This window comes from Neolamprologus brichardi, chromosome 16 (assembly GCF_056152115.1).
Source record: "Neolamprologus brichardi isolate AB-2024 chromosome 16, ASM5615211v1, whole genome shotgun sequence".
Lineage (NCBI taxonomy): Eukaryota > Metazoa > Chordata > Actinopteri > Cichliformes > Cichlidae > Neolamprologus > Neolamprologus brichardi.
The window spans coordinates 26,134,755-26,149,715 of record NC_142119.1 but is presented as its reverse complement, the minus strand read 5'-3'; the positions used below and the strand labels follow the sequence as shown (position 1 = coordinate 26,149,715).

At 40.1% G+C, this 14,961-nt stretch overlaps 1 protein-coding gene across 5 annotated transcripts in view; it reads left to right on the top strand.

The window, feature by feature from the left end:
• Positions 1-14,961, top strand: part of pkp4 (plakophilin 4) — a 95,994-nt gene that overhangs the window by 20,890 nt on the left and 60,143 nt on the right. For 4 of the 5 annotated variants that reach the window (XM_087830190.1, XM_087830188.1, XM_087830189.1 and 1 more), the window contains exon 2: positions 4,622-4,758. In XM_087830190.1, the coding sequence (XP_087686316.1) occupies positions 4,630-4,758 (129 nt within the window). In that variant the 5' untranslated portion in view covers positions 4,622-4,629. The remainder of the gene's footprint in view (positions 1-4,621; positions 4,759-14,961) is intronic. The other variant, XM_087830187.1, reaches the window with a different exon arrangement.

The window sequence follows — 14,961 nt, the reverse complement described above, 5'->3', positions numbered from 1 at the left end:
ATATATTTTAGTTCTGCTGAGCCAAATAAGACAGGTCAGGGTGAAGAAGTGACAGCCAAAGAAAAGCTTACCACAAAACGGAAAAGCTATGACAAATCAGACTATAAGGCAAAAAGAAAGTGCAGCTTTATGGTTTCATGGACAAAAGAATTTCTGTGGCTGCAATATGACGAGCTATATAACCAGGGCTGCACATAAGTGGTCCGCAGGTGCGCATTCGCTGTCAAAATAAAAAAACGCAACGCGTGTTTGCATACATAAGATTTTTTGGAGGAGGACAGACATTTGTTTAGAACTCTTAAAGATGTCGAAGAAGCTCCTTTAAGCAATTACTTTGGTTTTCCTCCACCTCCAAAGAAATGTCAGGAGTCCGAACCACAAAAGAAACGCGTATTCTCGGAAAAGTGGTTGCAGGAGGTGAGCTGGCTTCAAACAAAGGATGAACGCACAGAGATGTGGTGCGGAATGTGCCGTGAAAATCCCACTCTAACGGACAAAAACAGCCTTTTATATGGACGCAAACGCGCGTTGCAACTTCTTATCTGGTGCGCGTCTTTCATTTTGACAGCGAATGCGCACATGCGGACCACTTATGTGCACCCGTGTAAATAACATAATGTTCTGCCGGCTGTGTTGTTGGTTTTCCCTCGATTTCTGAGTCGAAACGCGCCTTTGTTACTGGGACCAGTAATTTTAAGAAAGGCCCCCATTAGAACCCATAAGAAATGCAAGAAATGCATTATTGCTCAGTCTGCAATATCTTTCCCGGAACAAACACCAATTGCAAATAACATACTAAAAATAAACCTGAAAATCAATCTATGTTGCAAAGAGTGAACTACCACTGGCAAAATTTAGCAGTCTTTGCAAACTTCAAAAAGCAAATGGCCTAGATCTTGGTTCCACTTTCCTCTTACCTGTGACTTCAGTGGAAATTTCAAATTCAGGATCTGACACAGACTGATTCATGTTCTACACAGTTCTTACAAGTTCATAGAAATTTCTGTTCAATTAGAACCAAGTATCTGAGTTGATGATTGTAATTTTTATACAATGTTGTAATTTGTTTTTCAACAATTTTTTGATTAATGATTTGTTTCCTTTACAATATTACACTTTAATGTATAATATTGTAAAGGAAACAAAACATCAATCAAAAAATTGCTCTCTTTTTTATTCGGGCTACTTAAATTTATCTTGGGCTACCAAAAACTGAAGAGTCCCTGCCCGAAGGGCTACCAGGGATTTTGAAATTTTGCGAGCCCTGACACGGACCGCCTTATTCACTGCATAGTCTGTGTGCAACTCAAGATGCTTAATATAGCAACATATCATCTTGCTTACTTTTTACCTAAAGTGCCAATCTACAGACAGACACAGACTTTTATGTTCAAATAAAGCATTATTTTTCTCAAAGGAAACATTTCTTCAGCATCTCTTTTCGCCCTCGGGTGGGTCTTTGTTCCTGGCTTTTTAAGGACTACTTCCCAAAACGCCCAACGTGCTCTGATTGGCTGGCTAGTTCTTGCTATGTTATGGCGAAAATCAGACATTGATGTCCAAATGAAGTCTCGTCAACAAGTATTACTAGCAAGAAAACAATTCAACTCACCACAGTTTATAGTGTCACAATAAAAGGGTCTGACTACTGGGCCTGAAGATTGATTTATTTCTTTAATTCGCTTAGCAATACAAAAACAAAACCACAAAACATTTCTGCTTGGTGGTTATGTTTGATTAGAGCAAAGTTTGCTTGTTGTTTATTGAGAGACTCGCAGATACATGAATGCCGTAAAACTGTATTCATCTACAAATGAGCCTTGGCTTTCACCTCAGTTCATCCAAATATTGTGAGTAGAAGAAAAAACATCTTCAGAAAAATGTCTGTCATAACCTTAAGTAGGCAGTTATAACCCAAAATGCTTCCTAGCAGAAATATGAGACGGGTAAACATGCAAAACTGTAACAAAGGTTTCCTTCTTCACTCTGACTTCTCAGAGTCACCCTTTTTCTTCTGCACGTCTATTGCTAGTGACAGATAATAGTTTTTCTCCCGCAGCGCTTGTTGGGGAAGGTGTTACTAGACTCGGGTGGTTTTCGAGTGATCCAAGGACTGATTAATTCATGACTGTAGATGAAAGTGATGGGGGAGAATGGAGGAAAAAAAGGCTGTATTTGCCTCAGCTTTCTTTATTGCTATCCCCTTTAAAAACCCCTTCATTTAGGTTTTGACACATTAGAAGAAATACGTTTTCAAACCCTGTGGCACACTCATTTTCCCTTTATGTCCTTTCAGTATGAACCACATTTAGTTTGGGAAACGGTCACCAGAAGAGGTGTTGTGTAAGAAGCTGAGAGGAGTGGCCAAGTCTGAGGTCAGTAGATCAGATCACGTGATCCAGTGTGTCAGGGTGGGGTCAGACTAAGACTTTTCTTGGCAGACTAGGAGACACTGAGGATTATAATGCTTACAGGGAGATTTAGCTTTGACTAGAAAAGGATGTCTAGTAAAAGAGAGGCTTATTATTCCATGTTGAATAGGTAGATAAGTCTGACAGTTAATGAAATTCATTTTCATTTTTCTTTAGTCTTGCTGTCATGCAGGCTGTTTGTATTCTGCTTAGTCAAAGGAAACAATTATAACAGTAATAATTAGACACTGGCTTGCTTCTTTATCTTGACCACAATGAGGTCATCTTTATTCTGGAGGAACTACGCAGTGTGGTCCTTGCGCATTAAACTAATGACAGCCTTGAAATCTGCGTAGATTGGGTCTGCCTTCTTGGCTTCTTACCTACTTTTCAGCTTTGTACTTGTTCTTTGAACTGTTTAAGGGCCTGAAATACCCAAGTTTCAACCCACCAGGCTTACAGCGAGGTTTTTTCTCCCTCCCTCGTTTGGAGGGCGATACAAAGAAATGTTGAAGAACCAGTCAACCATGTGCTTATAAGGACTGTGGTAGGTTGGCAGCTTCGCTGTCTTCACTTATATTTCACAGCTGCTGAAAAGTCAACGATAAGCACAGTGAAATCATTGTAGACCAAATATAATGGGGGATTTCAGTGGTAGGCTTCTACACCCATCACAAATTTTCCTTCTTTCTAATGGTGCCTTCAGCAAGGTTTGCCGTACTTCCTGGATGTTGTTTTCTTTGGTTCTCTTTCCTAAAGTCTGCTCTAGTCTGGACAAGTTTAGCCTGCTGAGAAATACTGAAATTATATACACAGATTTTGGTCATATTTTCACTCTTTAGTGTTTTTGTTGGCAAGTCATCTTTTTATTTATTTAGGTTTTTTAATGGAAGATTGAATGTTAAATCCTGTTTTTATAGAATTTACTGTGATAAACACGTCATTTACCGTTATATCTGTCCTGCATAGTTAATTGCAGCTTGTTAATTAAAAGAGAAGCAGAAGAGTTTTCTTTCCATCCTGAATAGGTTGGCAACTTCTGTGAGTTTTCAAAATATGCCCTCGGTCAGTCCTGTCAGTGTTTTCCTCTGTGTGTGAGTGTATGTGTGCAGCAGTCAGGGAGGAGGAGCTCAGATTTTCTAGTTTCCCATTGCTGGCTTTTCTGGGAATAACATGGAATGTCCTGGTTCAAAGGCTGCAGTTGAGGGATGTGGTGGGAGGTAGTGGAGAACTGTGTTGTAAACTGCAAGTGAACAAGCAAAGTACCTTGGTGACTGATCAGAGGATGTATGTAACGTGGTATGCAGGACATTACATATATTACATACTTAACATACTTGGTGTTAGTGAAGCATTAATCTGTAATACCAGAGCTGGCATGTGATTCTTCACATCTCAGAAACATTGGTGAAGCTCTCCCAGAATACCTCTGGATCACATTTCGTCCACATGTTTCGGGACCTCCTGCAAAACTACATGCACATCTAAAGCTTGTAGATTACACCAGCAGTGCAGTATCTCAGTCATGCATCTTCTGTGTTTATTAGACCCTCTTGCTTTTGGTGTGACACAGCCATCACAGCCTTTAACTGTCTTGTCTGGTGAATCTGGATCCACCTCGAGCAAAGCTCCCTTGACGCTGTCTCTGTCAAGAGAAATAATGAGATCATAACTATTTCTTCCACTTTCTCATTTCAGTTCAGGAACACCTTATCACCTTTTTCCAAAGGCCTGCCCTCTCGCATCTCTCAACATCTCCAATACATCCAATAATACAGAGAAAAGTCACCTGCGGACACACGTTAGGGCAACTTTTGTATTGCTAAGATTGAAATTTCAATTCCATTTTTTTGCCTTTACCAGAATCGCTGGCTTTCCTTTTGTTTGTGTTGGATTTTTATATGACTAAATTTCATACATAAATCATTATTTAAGTCGTGTGTTGTCTCAAGACCATATGGCATTCATTTGCACTGTCACAGACATAAAACATTGACAGTCCTTTTCTTGTTTGGGCCATATGGCATGTGTGGGTGTATGTTTGTGCATTGCTGGTGTGGTGCGCCTCCACTTCTCAGCATCGCTTTGCCTGCGTGTGTTCGCACGCGCACGCACCCAGTCGGGTATGTGTGCAAGACTTTTAGCCGAGCGCCTGTGGTGACCAGAGCATTGTGTGTGTGTGTGTGTATATGTGTGTGCGTGTGTCCCAGCAGGAGGAATGCCAGCTCCTGAGCAGAGCCCAGTGACGGAGGAGGGGCTTCTGCTGACCATCCGCGACAGTTCAACTGGCCGCAACATGGAGGCTGACAACACCGCCAACAACATCCTGGCCTCCGTCAAAGAGCAGGTAGTGGGTTTCTTCCACTCACACTGTGCTAAAAGCCCCTTTGCTTCACGTTAAATCTCTGATATTACAGCACAGTTACAGCGTTTATGAACCATTATTTTGTATTGGGACATTTCAGAAATGCTACTGCTTACTGTATGCATGGCTTTTCCCCCCCACTTATTTGTGTCACACAACATGTTAACACTGTAATTGTATAACTTAACGTTGAAAGTGGTCACATCTCAATGTGTGAGATGATGAAAAGATTTTCATTTACAGCCAAATCCTCATCATAGACTTTTATTTGCTTTATTCTATTGTGAAAAAAAGTGAAGTGGAAGAAGCTTGACAAAGAAAGCGATTCATGGTTTATCGCCTGCAGTTATGGCCTGGCTTGTATCAGAGGACAACTAGAAAGATCATCTCTAGCAGGGATTGAGAGCTTGAGTAGAGACGTGCCCTCTGACTCACTCTGTTTCCCTCTCTGTGATTCATCCACGCCCCCTTTTGTTGTTTTACACACACTCCTTTTTCTTTCTGGCTTCACTCCAGTCCTTCATACTTCTTGGGAATCCAGCACAGGGCATAATGTGCTACAGAGATTTTGATCATTATTAATAATTTGAATTCCCTTCTGTGAAATCTTGCGTACATTTCCTGAACTACGCTCATGTTGAGCTAAAGTTTGAGAATGATTAATGGCGTTTCTTCGTTTTATTATTAAAAAAACTTTTTTTTAAAAAGGACTGCACGAGTGCTATTAAGACTTACTGCAGGAAAGTAGGTATTGTTTACATGTGTGAGGAAGGAAGGAAAGAAGGAAGGAAGGAAGGAGGGAGCACCTGTCATTGTCACTTCCTTCCTTAGAGTAATCCTCAGTGGCTCATCCGGTTGGAGCAGATATCCATGCAGGCGAGCAGGAAGGGCGAGTAGCCTGCCTGAGCTGTTGCTTTTAGAATGACTGGCTGGAGGCATGGCTCGACGGGGATTCCTGCCGAAGAGTCGATACTTTAAAATTATAGTTCTCCTTGGAGTTTATGCAGGACAGAGTTGGAGAAATTAATAAAGGGATGAGTGAGAAGGAAAATGCGTAGAAGGTCAGAGACGAGGTTAGTTAGGGTTTTCGGGGTTTTTTCCGTCCTCTGCTTATATGTGAGGTTTTCCTGTGATTGTTGAGAGAAACCTTCGAGGGATCGCGCTGTGGATGTAAACATGCATGTTTTGTAGCCATGTTTGTGGTTAGGGCTGAAGCTAAGGAATGAAAGTGCTTGACAGGAGTGTTTGGTAAGTGTTTATTGTGTTAAGGCTGCATCTTTTATTTTTTGTCTTTGTTCTGCCTCTTTATTTGGCAGAGTTTCCTCTCTTTGACTAGTCTCATTCACTCCTCGTCTTCCCTCCTTCTCGTTCTCCTTGGAAATTTTGTTTTGTCATTGCTGTAGTTACAGCTGCACAGCCTTTGCCCAGATGCCCAAAGAAGGAAAGGCTCACCAACATGTTGGTGTTTATTCACTTGGACATGTCGCACTCTCTCTTTCCTTGTAACTACTTGCAAACAGCCTCTCTCTCCCTCTCTTTTTTCCCCCTTTGCTTTCTTTAGCCTGTAATTTTAGGATTTGGTTATGTTGCATTGTAGCTACTGGAGTCCTGTTTGTGCTCTGTGCTTGTTTAATAGCAAGCACCATCTGGATGACACATCCATAATGGTTTATTACAGATCCAGTGTTTAAATGTCAAAGTATTTCTTGCAGCTCGTTCTTATTTGCCTCTGAGAAGCACGCGTGCTGTTTCTCATGCTTGAGTCAACTCATGGCAAATGAACTGTATTGTTATTCAGTATTAACTTCATAAATTCTTCAGACCCATCTTTGAATTAGAATTTAATTTAACCAAAGGGATGATTATTATTTTTATTTGTTTATTTTTTTAATCTAGTTTGTCTTAGGTCTAATTAAAGCAATGGGGCAGCATTGGCACTCATTCAGACCAGACTAATTATAATTTGATGTTTTTCATTATTTGATTTGATTTCAGTTCTTTTATTTTTACGTTCACCTCATGTTAATTTAGGTTTGCTTACTGAATGGATAAGCTTGTTTCTGTTGAGTTTTCATTGTTTTAAATCTTTATTTTGCGGTAAGTTTTTAGGATTTTGAGTGTTTCTTTTTAATTATAGATGGGTAATTTACATGGGGCAAGATTTGAACACGGTTAACTATGTAGGCCTCCCAGTTTAATATTCGAATGTGCCAACGCCTCTTCACTCTTGTAATAATAACAAATTTGACCAAATTAAGAGACTAAAACTACAGGTCTTTCCTGTATGTATCTATATATATTTATTCCGCATTATTCAGGCACATCCAGGCAAGTTGCATCTCCTTCGGAAGAATACTCGCTCATCTTCCCAGTAAATTCCAAAGAATTTTGGGTTGGATGCACAGCTACGTGTTTGTTCAGAGATTCTTCTGTAGGTGAGCATCACCTTACTCATTATATAGCTGAAAGTGGCTCACGATATTCAGTATGAATTGTCAAAACATTTGACCTAAAATAATTGAATGCAATTTATCACAGTGCAACTGAAAAACAGTTGTACTGTCATCACGAGACGCACAAGTACCTGCTCTGAACAAGCAACATAAGAGGAAATAATATTTGTTTCTACTAATGTTGTTTGTTTTTTACATTTGAGTTTAATGAATCATTTAGTGCAGACGTTATTCCTGTCACATGACACCGTGAAGGCTCTAACTTCCTGGTTGTCTGGGTAACTTTCTGTGTGGAGTTTGGATGTTCTCCCTGTGCCTCCATGGGTTTCTTCCAGCTACCGCCGGCGTCTTCCCACAGATCAGACATGCTTGTTAGGTTAACTCCTTCTAAAAGAGCCATGGATGTGAGGTAGATTAAGTGCTTAAAGTGCATAGAATAAAGTGCTATATGAATGGTTGAATGTGGCTCGCAGTCTAAAGCGTTTCGATTAGTCAGAGTGACTAGAAACTGCTATAAAAGGGCCACGAAAGCCCCAGTCCCTTTTCATTTCGATTTCTATTGGTGAAAGAAAAAAAAAACAAATAGAAAATTATGATTTTTGTTCTTCTCCAACTGTATTTTAAACTCGTGTGTATTCGTGAAGAGCATGTGTTTGACATTTAATATTCTGTTTTCTTTCCGGTTGTAATTTTTGTAGCATCAAAACACAATTTGCATTAGTTTTACATAAAGTAGGTTGTAGGGCTGTGCGATATGACCAAAATCTCATATCCCAATATAAGAATTCTATCGTCCAATAACGATATAAATCACAAAAATGTAACATTTTCTGTAAATTCTGTGAATCTCGGGCAGCTCGACTTGCGTGAAGTGTTTCCAGCTGCGCGTCATGTAGCTGGAGTCCAGTGTTTTAACCGATGCATGAAACTATACATTTTTAGACATAAGTTGTAACAGCCGCCGTTTTCTTTGTGAGTATTTATTACAGAGGGTGCTGCGGGGAAAAGCCTGTTCTAACGTTTGAGTCTAAGGTCTATTTTTTAGCACCTGGCAGCTCTTTTTTACTTCTCATCCGTAAATAATCTGCTCTTTCACGTGAGTCAGTTTATTTTGAAAAGTCTCAACAGGATCTTGAGCTTTATTGTGAAAGGTTTATGTGGAACATAAACAAGCGGACACGCGCTGGTGTTACTGTCGTTGTTGCTAACCATAATATAGCACATCATTATATACCAGCTAGCCAAACTTCAGTAACCCTACAAACGTCACTGCTGTTTAGTTTTCTGTCTTCATTTATGTTGGAAGTGATAACAGAGCTGTACGTTTTAATTTGTTTCCAAAACCCCGCAGTCAGGACATGCTATATTGTATTTAGATAGAAGCTAGCGAGCTAACTTCCTGCTAACTTCTAACTCCGTTAAATGTCATAAATTTCGTTTTCATGGATGCCTAGATGTTAAACTCAATTGTTACACCAGTTTTTCAACTCTCAGTAATGCCATAGTGATCGTTTGATATATGGACCTGCAGCGGAGTTTAGGCCCAGACACGGCTAGTGACGTCAGACTTAATGACCAGATATCGAACAGCCCTAGTAGGTTGTGTGTCAAAGGATGTTGTAGTAGTGTAGTAATTGTACAGTTTCCATTGTAGCCAGATAAAGTGTTGTATGAGTGGATAACCTAACAGGAATGTGTATGTGTCTACTCAAATAATTCCATTATGTTGGTAGACTACAATGCAAATTGAATTTATGATTGTTGTTATTTTGATATAAGTGAGACAATGGCATTACAGATTATACGGAGAGTTACGCAAGCTGTGAAATACTGAAAACATCCTAAAGCCAAGAGATGGGCTTCTTACAACAGTGTCCTTTAAATTGAAATTAAATAGTGTCACATTTGGTGCTTATTAAAATGATTATTTTAGAGATGATGGCTGCAATCTATTCTCTGGGAGCTCATTGGTAAGGTAGTTGGGTAATTTAGTAAGTAAGTGCATCTCATGTAAATACACATACTGTAAAATGTAAATGAAAACCTTTTATAACGTTAAATTGATTGTTGGTGAATAATGGTGGCTGCATCAGACACAATCTTCAGCAGCCTTTAAAAACAAGCCAAATTCAGACTTGAAACAGCTATATAGGAGCTCTTTGGCTGTCTGAGTGGAAGGCCATGACATCCACTGCGCAGGCATTAATGAGGTAGAGGTCAGGTCTTTAAAGAGCCATCTCATTGATCAGTTTGACCTAAACTCTGCTTTCTACTGCTTCTCCCTTGAGAGAAATAGCTGCAGAAAAGGAGGGTCCTTTCGTTGCATCAGCTTTGATCTCATCAGCACCAAGTACTTCTTATACAAACACTTCTCCAGTGGCCCCTCAGTATACCTATTTTTAGGTATGTTAGTATTAAGTAGGTTGCAGAAACAGACAAAGGGGGAAGGATGATGGGTGACGATAACGTTTGCGCTTTCCTGACAGCGTGCACGCTGTACACGTAAAGTCTGTGCATAGTTGACCTGTTATTAACTTAAACCTTGAAATGCCAAACTGTGTTTTATTACTTGTATTTAGTTAGTTATAAGTTATAAAGCACAGAATTATGTAATGGCATACAAAAAGACTTGATTTGGTGTCTGATTTTTTTTCTTCAAACTTTTTTTGTGGAATAATATAATAATTCTTCTATTATATCTGCAGTACTTGAGTATTTCCATTAAATTTCGTGCTCATGAGCAGTTCAGGCAGTACTTCAAAATGTTTTTAAAGAAGTAGGAGCTTCAGGTTGGAGCTGATTTACTTCTTTAGCCTTTATTTTAGAAAAGACTGTTTGCTGATGTTACTCTATTACAAATATGATTTACTGTTGTATATTGTGAGTATAGTTTATGCAGTAATATGTTACACAATAGTAAAGGAATAAAGATAACATTTGGAAGTGCACTAAATGTATACAAGAGGTTCCACACTAAAGAGACGGCAGGAGCCAATCCTTTCCTGCTCAACACTTTACTTCCTGGCCTTTCCCCTCTTTCCTCTCGCTTGCTCTGCGTTGCTGTTGAGGCATTTTTTCAGGAGGGGGACTGTTTTTTTTTATCCTTTATTATGACAGGAAAGCTCGAAGACGTAGACAAAGAGCAGGGGGGAAGACGACGCAAATGCCTCTGGGGTGGATTCAAACCTTTGCCTAATAGTTCGCCTGCTCAACCTGTTGGGCTAAAGCAGTGCCGACTGTTGAGCTATTTTAATGAGGGATTCTGTCCAAAAAATGCTGCTGCTACTCAGTGGATCCATAATGCAGTGGTTTACACATTTACCTAACAAGTGAAAAGATCCCTAGTTTGATCCCAGGAGGAAACTGTAGTTCTTTGGAGGTTGCATCCAGCATAAAAATCTGCCAAATAAAATATGTGGCGCTACCTGCTGTAGTAACACTCAAATGTGGTAACCACAACTAGGGGTGGGTTTTTATAATCGATTTATCGATTAAAATCGATTCTGGCTTGGATTACGTAAAATCGATTCATTAAAATCCTGAATCGATTTTTTAATATAAATTTATTTTGCCCGAAATGCCAGAATCTCAGGTGAAATCTCACAAAATTTCAACAACCACCAAACAGCTAAAACAGTAAATGAGAGCAGGAACACGGATTCTGCACAAAGACTTAAACACACAGCGCAGCCCGCAGATCAGAATCAGTTAGATGTCGAATTTCTCACAGTTTGGGCTGAAAGCCGACAGCCCGCTGATTCTGATCTGACGGCGGGTCTGCGCTTTGTGTTCACGCCCTTTATGCGCTGATTCTAAAGCTGTTAGTTTGATGTCTCTCCAAACAATATTGACCGAACCAGCAGCAAAAGAGGATCCAAACTAGCTTCACAAAAACATCGTCAAGTATTCACTCTTACTTTCTCTCTCTCTCTCTCTCTCTCTCTCTCTCTCTCTCTCTCTCTCTCTCTCTCTCTCTCATTCGCTTGCTTGTTACACAAGTCTACCGTTGTTTACAGCGCTATCGGCCGACTTTTTTTTTTTCTGTTTTATATACTTCCGAAAAGAAAACCTAATTTCTGCCGTTCAATGCTGAACAAATTTAAACTTTTTAAAATTATGCAAAATGCAAAATGCTTAGCCGTGTCTCTAATAAAACCGCTGTAACTTCAGAGGTAATGTTCATGTGTTGATTAATGGTTTTCTTTCGTTTTTGATGTACTGCAGAATATTTTTATAAAATCCAGGCCAGGAAAAATCACCTTCATGTGTTTCTGTGTTTTATCTTCAGCTACTTTGACACAAAGGCATCTGCTGTGACGCTCACACCTCTGATAAAGTCTTGCGTGTGTCAGCTTCCTTTTTATAGATACAAAAATATGTAAACGTACTAATCAGAATTATAATATTTCTGACTGTCAAAATTTCCCATATTCAAATCGAAGTGAATCGAATCGAATCGAATTAAATCGAATCGTGGATCGAATCGATTCTGGACCTTGTGAATCGGAATTGAATCGATTCTAAAAATCAGTGACGATACCCAGCCCTAACCACAACCACAGCTGCTCTATCATGGCTAGACCAGTATCAGTGGTTTCAGAATTAGTCTGCCTCAAGCATTGTGGAGACAGCAAATGAGTGATATCAAGATTGTGGTGTGCTGATTTTTGGAAATGAAATGTTTTGCTGCACTCCCGTTCCTCCTCCATTATAAAGCTTTGTCGTTAGAGTAATGCTGTTATTAGCTGTGCCTGGACATGCCCATATGCATGGCACAACTAGCAAAAATTTGTGTTCCAACGCACCACCGTACAAAAACAAAACAAAAAAACACCACCACCATCACCACAGTGGAATTGTCCCACTTTGTTGGAGTCAATTACACATGAAAAATCTGTCTGCCTTCTGCTTTTTCGTGGTAAACTGAAGTTACAGTCTGTGACCCTGATTTCATCCAAATCAGGCATAGACACACACGCACACTGGCATTCTTCAAAGCTCAAGAACTGACCTTGCTTTCAGTGCTACAACTTTACCTTGTTAAAGGCTTGATGAGCTTGCTGAAATATTACTCACTTGAGATACCCATGAAAGCTTCTGTCTTGTTTTAATGAAGCCCAAGTCATCTTTGTCCAAGTGACCCAGCTTAAGGAGTTAATAGTTGGGGTCAGAGAAAAGCTCAGAGGCAGTGGTTTTTTGGGTTTTGGGTTTTTTTTTTGCCATTATGCATTTCCATGCCCTAAGCCCACAGAAAGGTTGAGTTCCCTCCGTAGGCGATAGTGTCTGTTCCACTTCCATAGGCGAAATAAGGATTCTAATTACTATCGACTAGTGATTTTCTCCACTTCTCGGGGTCTTATCTGCCTTCCTCTGCCTGGTGCTGCTGCTGTGACACAGGCAAGGAGAAATCTAGAGGCATAAGCATTCTGGCCTCGATTATAGTCATAAAAATGGAAGCCGGGCTCCGAGCAATTACCCCATGGGGGAGCAGGACAAGTATGAGAGAGAAGTGAGAGAGATTCAGAGGGGAGAGATGCAGGTGAAGGAGAGTGCGCAGATATACAGAGGAAAGACAAAACGCCGAGATGCCGAGTGGGGGGGCAGAAGCGGGAGTGTGAGCTTGATGGAGAGAGGCAGAGTCAGAGAGGCTGTCACCTGTGAATGGTTCACTAAAGCTCTGTGACAGGAGGCTGTCAACGTAGACGAAAACAGAAAAGAAGGAAAAGGGGAAGAGAAGATAATCTGCTCCCAATGTGACACGATGTCAAAGGAGTGGTCAGTCTAGCCTGGTGCAGCAATGCTGTTTTCTACCCAGCCACGGGAACTCTCCCCCTCCCCAACTAGCCTGTTAATACTCATCACATCACTGTCATTATCATCATCATTACCACTATAATCATTGCCACTGTCAACAGCACACACAGGGAACCAGGTCATTTGGAGCAGGAGTTTCACTTCTCACATAAGAGGGTGGGAGTATAATAAATACTCTCGGGCTATCCTTGGAATTGCCATGCGTCCATGGATGTAGTTCCATAATCCAAAGAGAGGTTTGTGTCTTCGTCTCTTTGCCCAAACGTCGCTTAGTTGAGTTGCACTAAATGACTGTGGTAATCGCACAACCCACTGCAGTCTTTGTTCACTGCAGCAACCTCTAGACTGACGGTCATTAAATTGCTTACTCTCCTTATTATACCTTAGAGCAATGACACAACACTATTGATCTCTCTGTGGAATTGTATGTTCACACGTCTGTGATTTCACTGGTGCAGTATTTTTGGGCCCTTTTCCACTTGAGAAGATACAGATTGTTTTTGAGTTACTTATTTATTGGCAGTATGTTTTGGTATTATTATCAACAGCATCACATAAGAGCTTTTGTTGAGGCTCAACAGCTTGTAGCTGCTCAGAAACAAAAGCAGCTCCGGCGCAAAACTTGGATGAAAAGACTTGGTGAAGAAAGAAAGCGATGACGAGGGATGAGGGATGACGGCATTAGATTGGCGGTACAGGCTTTAGAAATGTTTCCTTGACAGACATAGCCCCAAACAATAAGTGGGTGACACATGCTTTTATAACCAGGTTTAATAAAAACAATACCATAAAGACTGAGGTCCATTTATCATTAAAATACTCAATTGGGTTAGGTTTTGTAGTTGTTAGTCAGCTAGTTAACACGGCTTTATTATTTAAGATAATTATTGCGCTCAGCTAATTAGTGAAGATCTCGTTTCCACAGTTACTCTGCCTGTTAAATGTGCTCCGTGTCTACTACCTGGAGAAAGCTACTGGGGAAAACGCTTTATCCTCTTCCAGTTTTGGTTGTACAGTCAAGCCTTCATTTCCCCAGCAGAGTTGCCCTTTGGCAAACACAATTATAGAGTGAAGCGAGGCTCATAGCAAATCAACCTAAAGGCCGATTGTGTCATTATTCTGCATCCACTGCACTGTGCAATGAACATTTGCTCCATAATTATCAGTCAGGTCAAACAGTGTTTCAGTTGGCACTTTAAAAAGGAGGAATTGTATTTTGTGCCGCAGCGTTTTTTATAACAAAGTATTTAAAGCTTCAAACTGCTCCTCTTGAAATAGTGAATTTGTATAAATTGCGCTCTTTCGCGTAATTGTGTTTCATGCTGTAAATGCTATTGGGGTGGCAGTTCAAAGGATGTGATTTTGTTGGGAATAAAAGATGCACCACTTGAGTCTTTTTTTTCTTTTCTTTTTAATTTCCTCCAACTATTAGTGCCAGTCACACATTACTGTTTTTGTATTTAATAATGGGAAAGTGTTGATGACTTAGTAAGCCAAGGTAGTGAAATTTGGGAAACACGGGGACGAAGATTCACCACAACAACAAAACATTTTCTGAAAGATCTTGTCTGGAAATGCAATTTAATGAATTAAAGTTAGTCACTGTCGAATCTGTTCATCAACACTGACACGATTATACATCCCCCTCAAACAGTCATTGTTATTGACAGTCATTCTTCTGTTGTCATTCTCTTGTACCAGCTGCAGCACTTGCCAATACAAATGACAGCTCTTTTAATAGCATCCATCTCATATGTGACAAACCTAAATGATGTTTTTGTCGAGCCAAGTCGTAACTTTATTTTCTTGCCAGTATTTTGCATTTCGCGCATTCTCTCATCTTTTAGTTTGATCTTTTAATAGACAACAAATGTTTTAATGTAGCAGATTACTGGTCAGTGATTATCTGACATTTAGA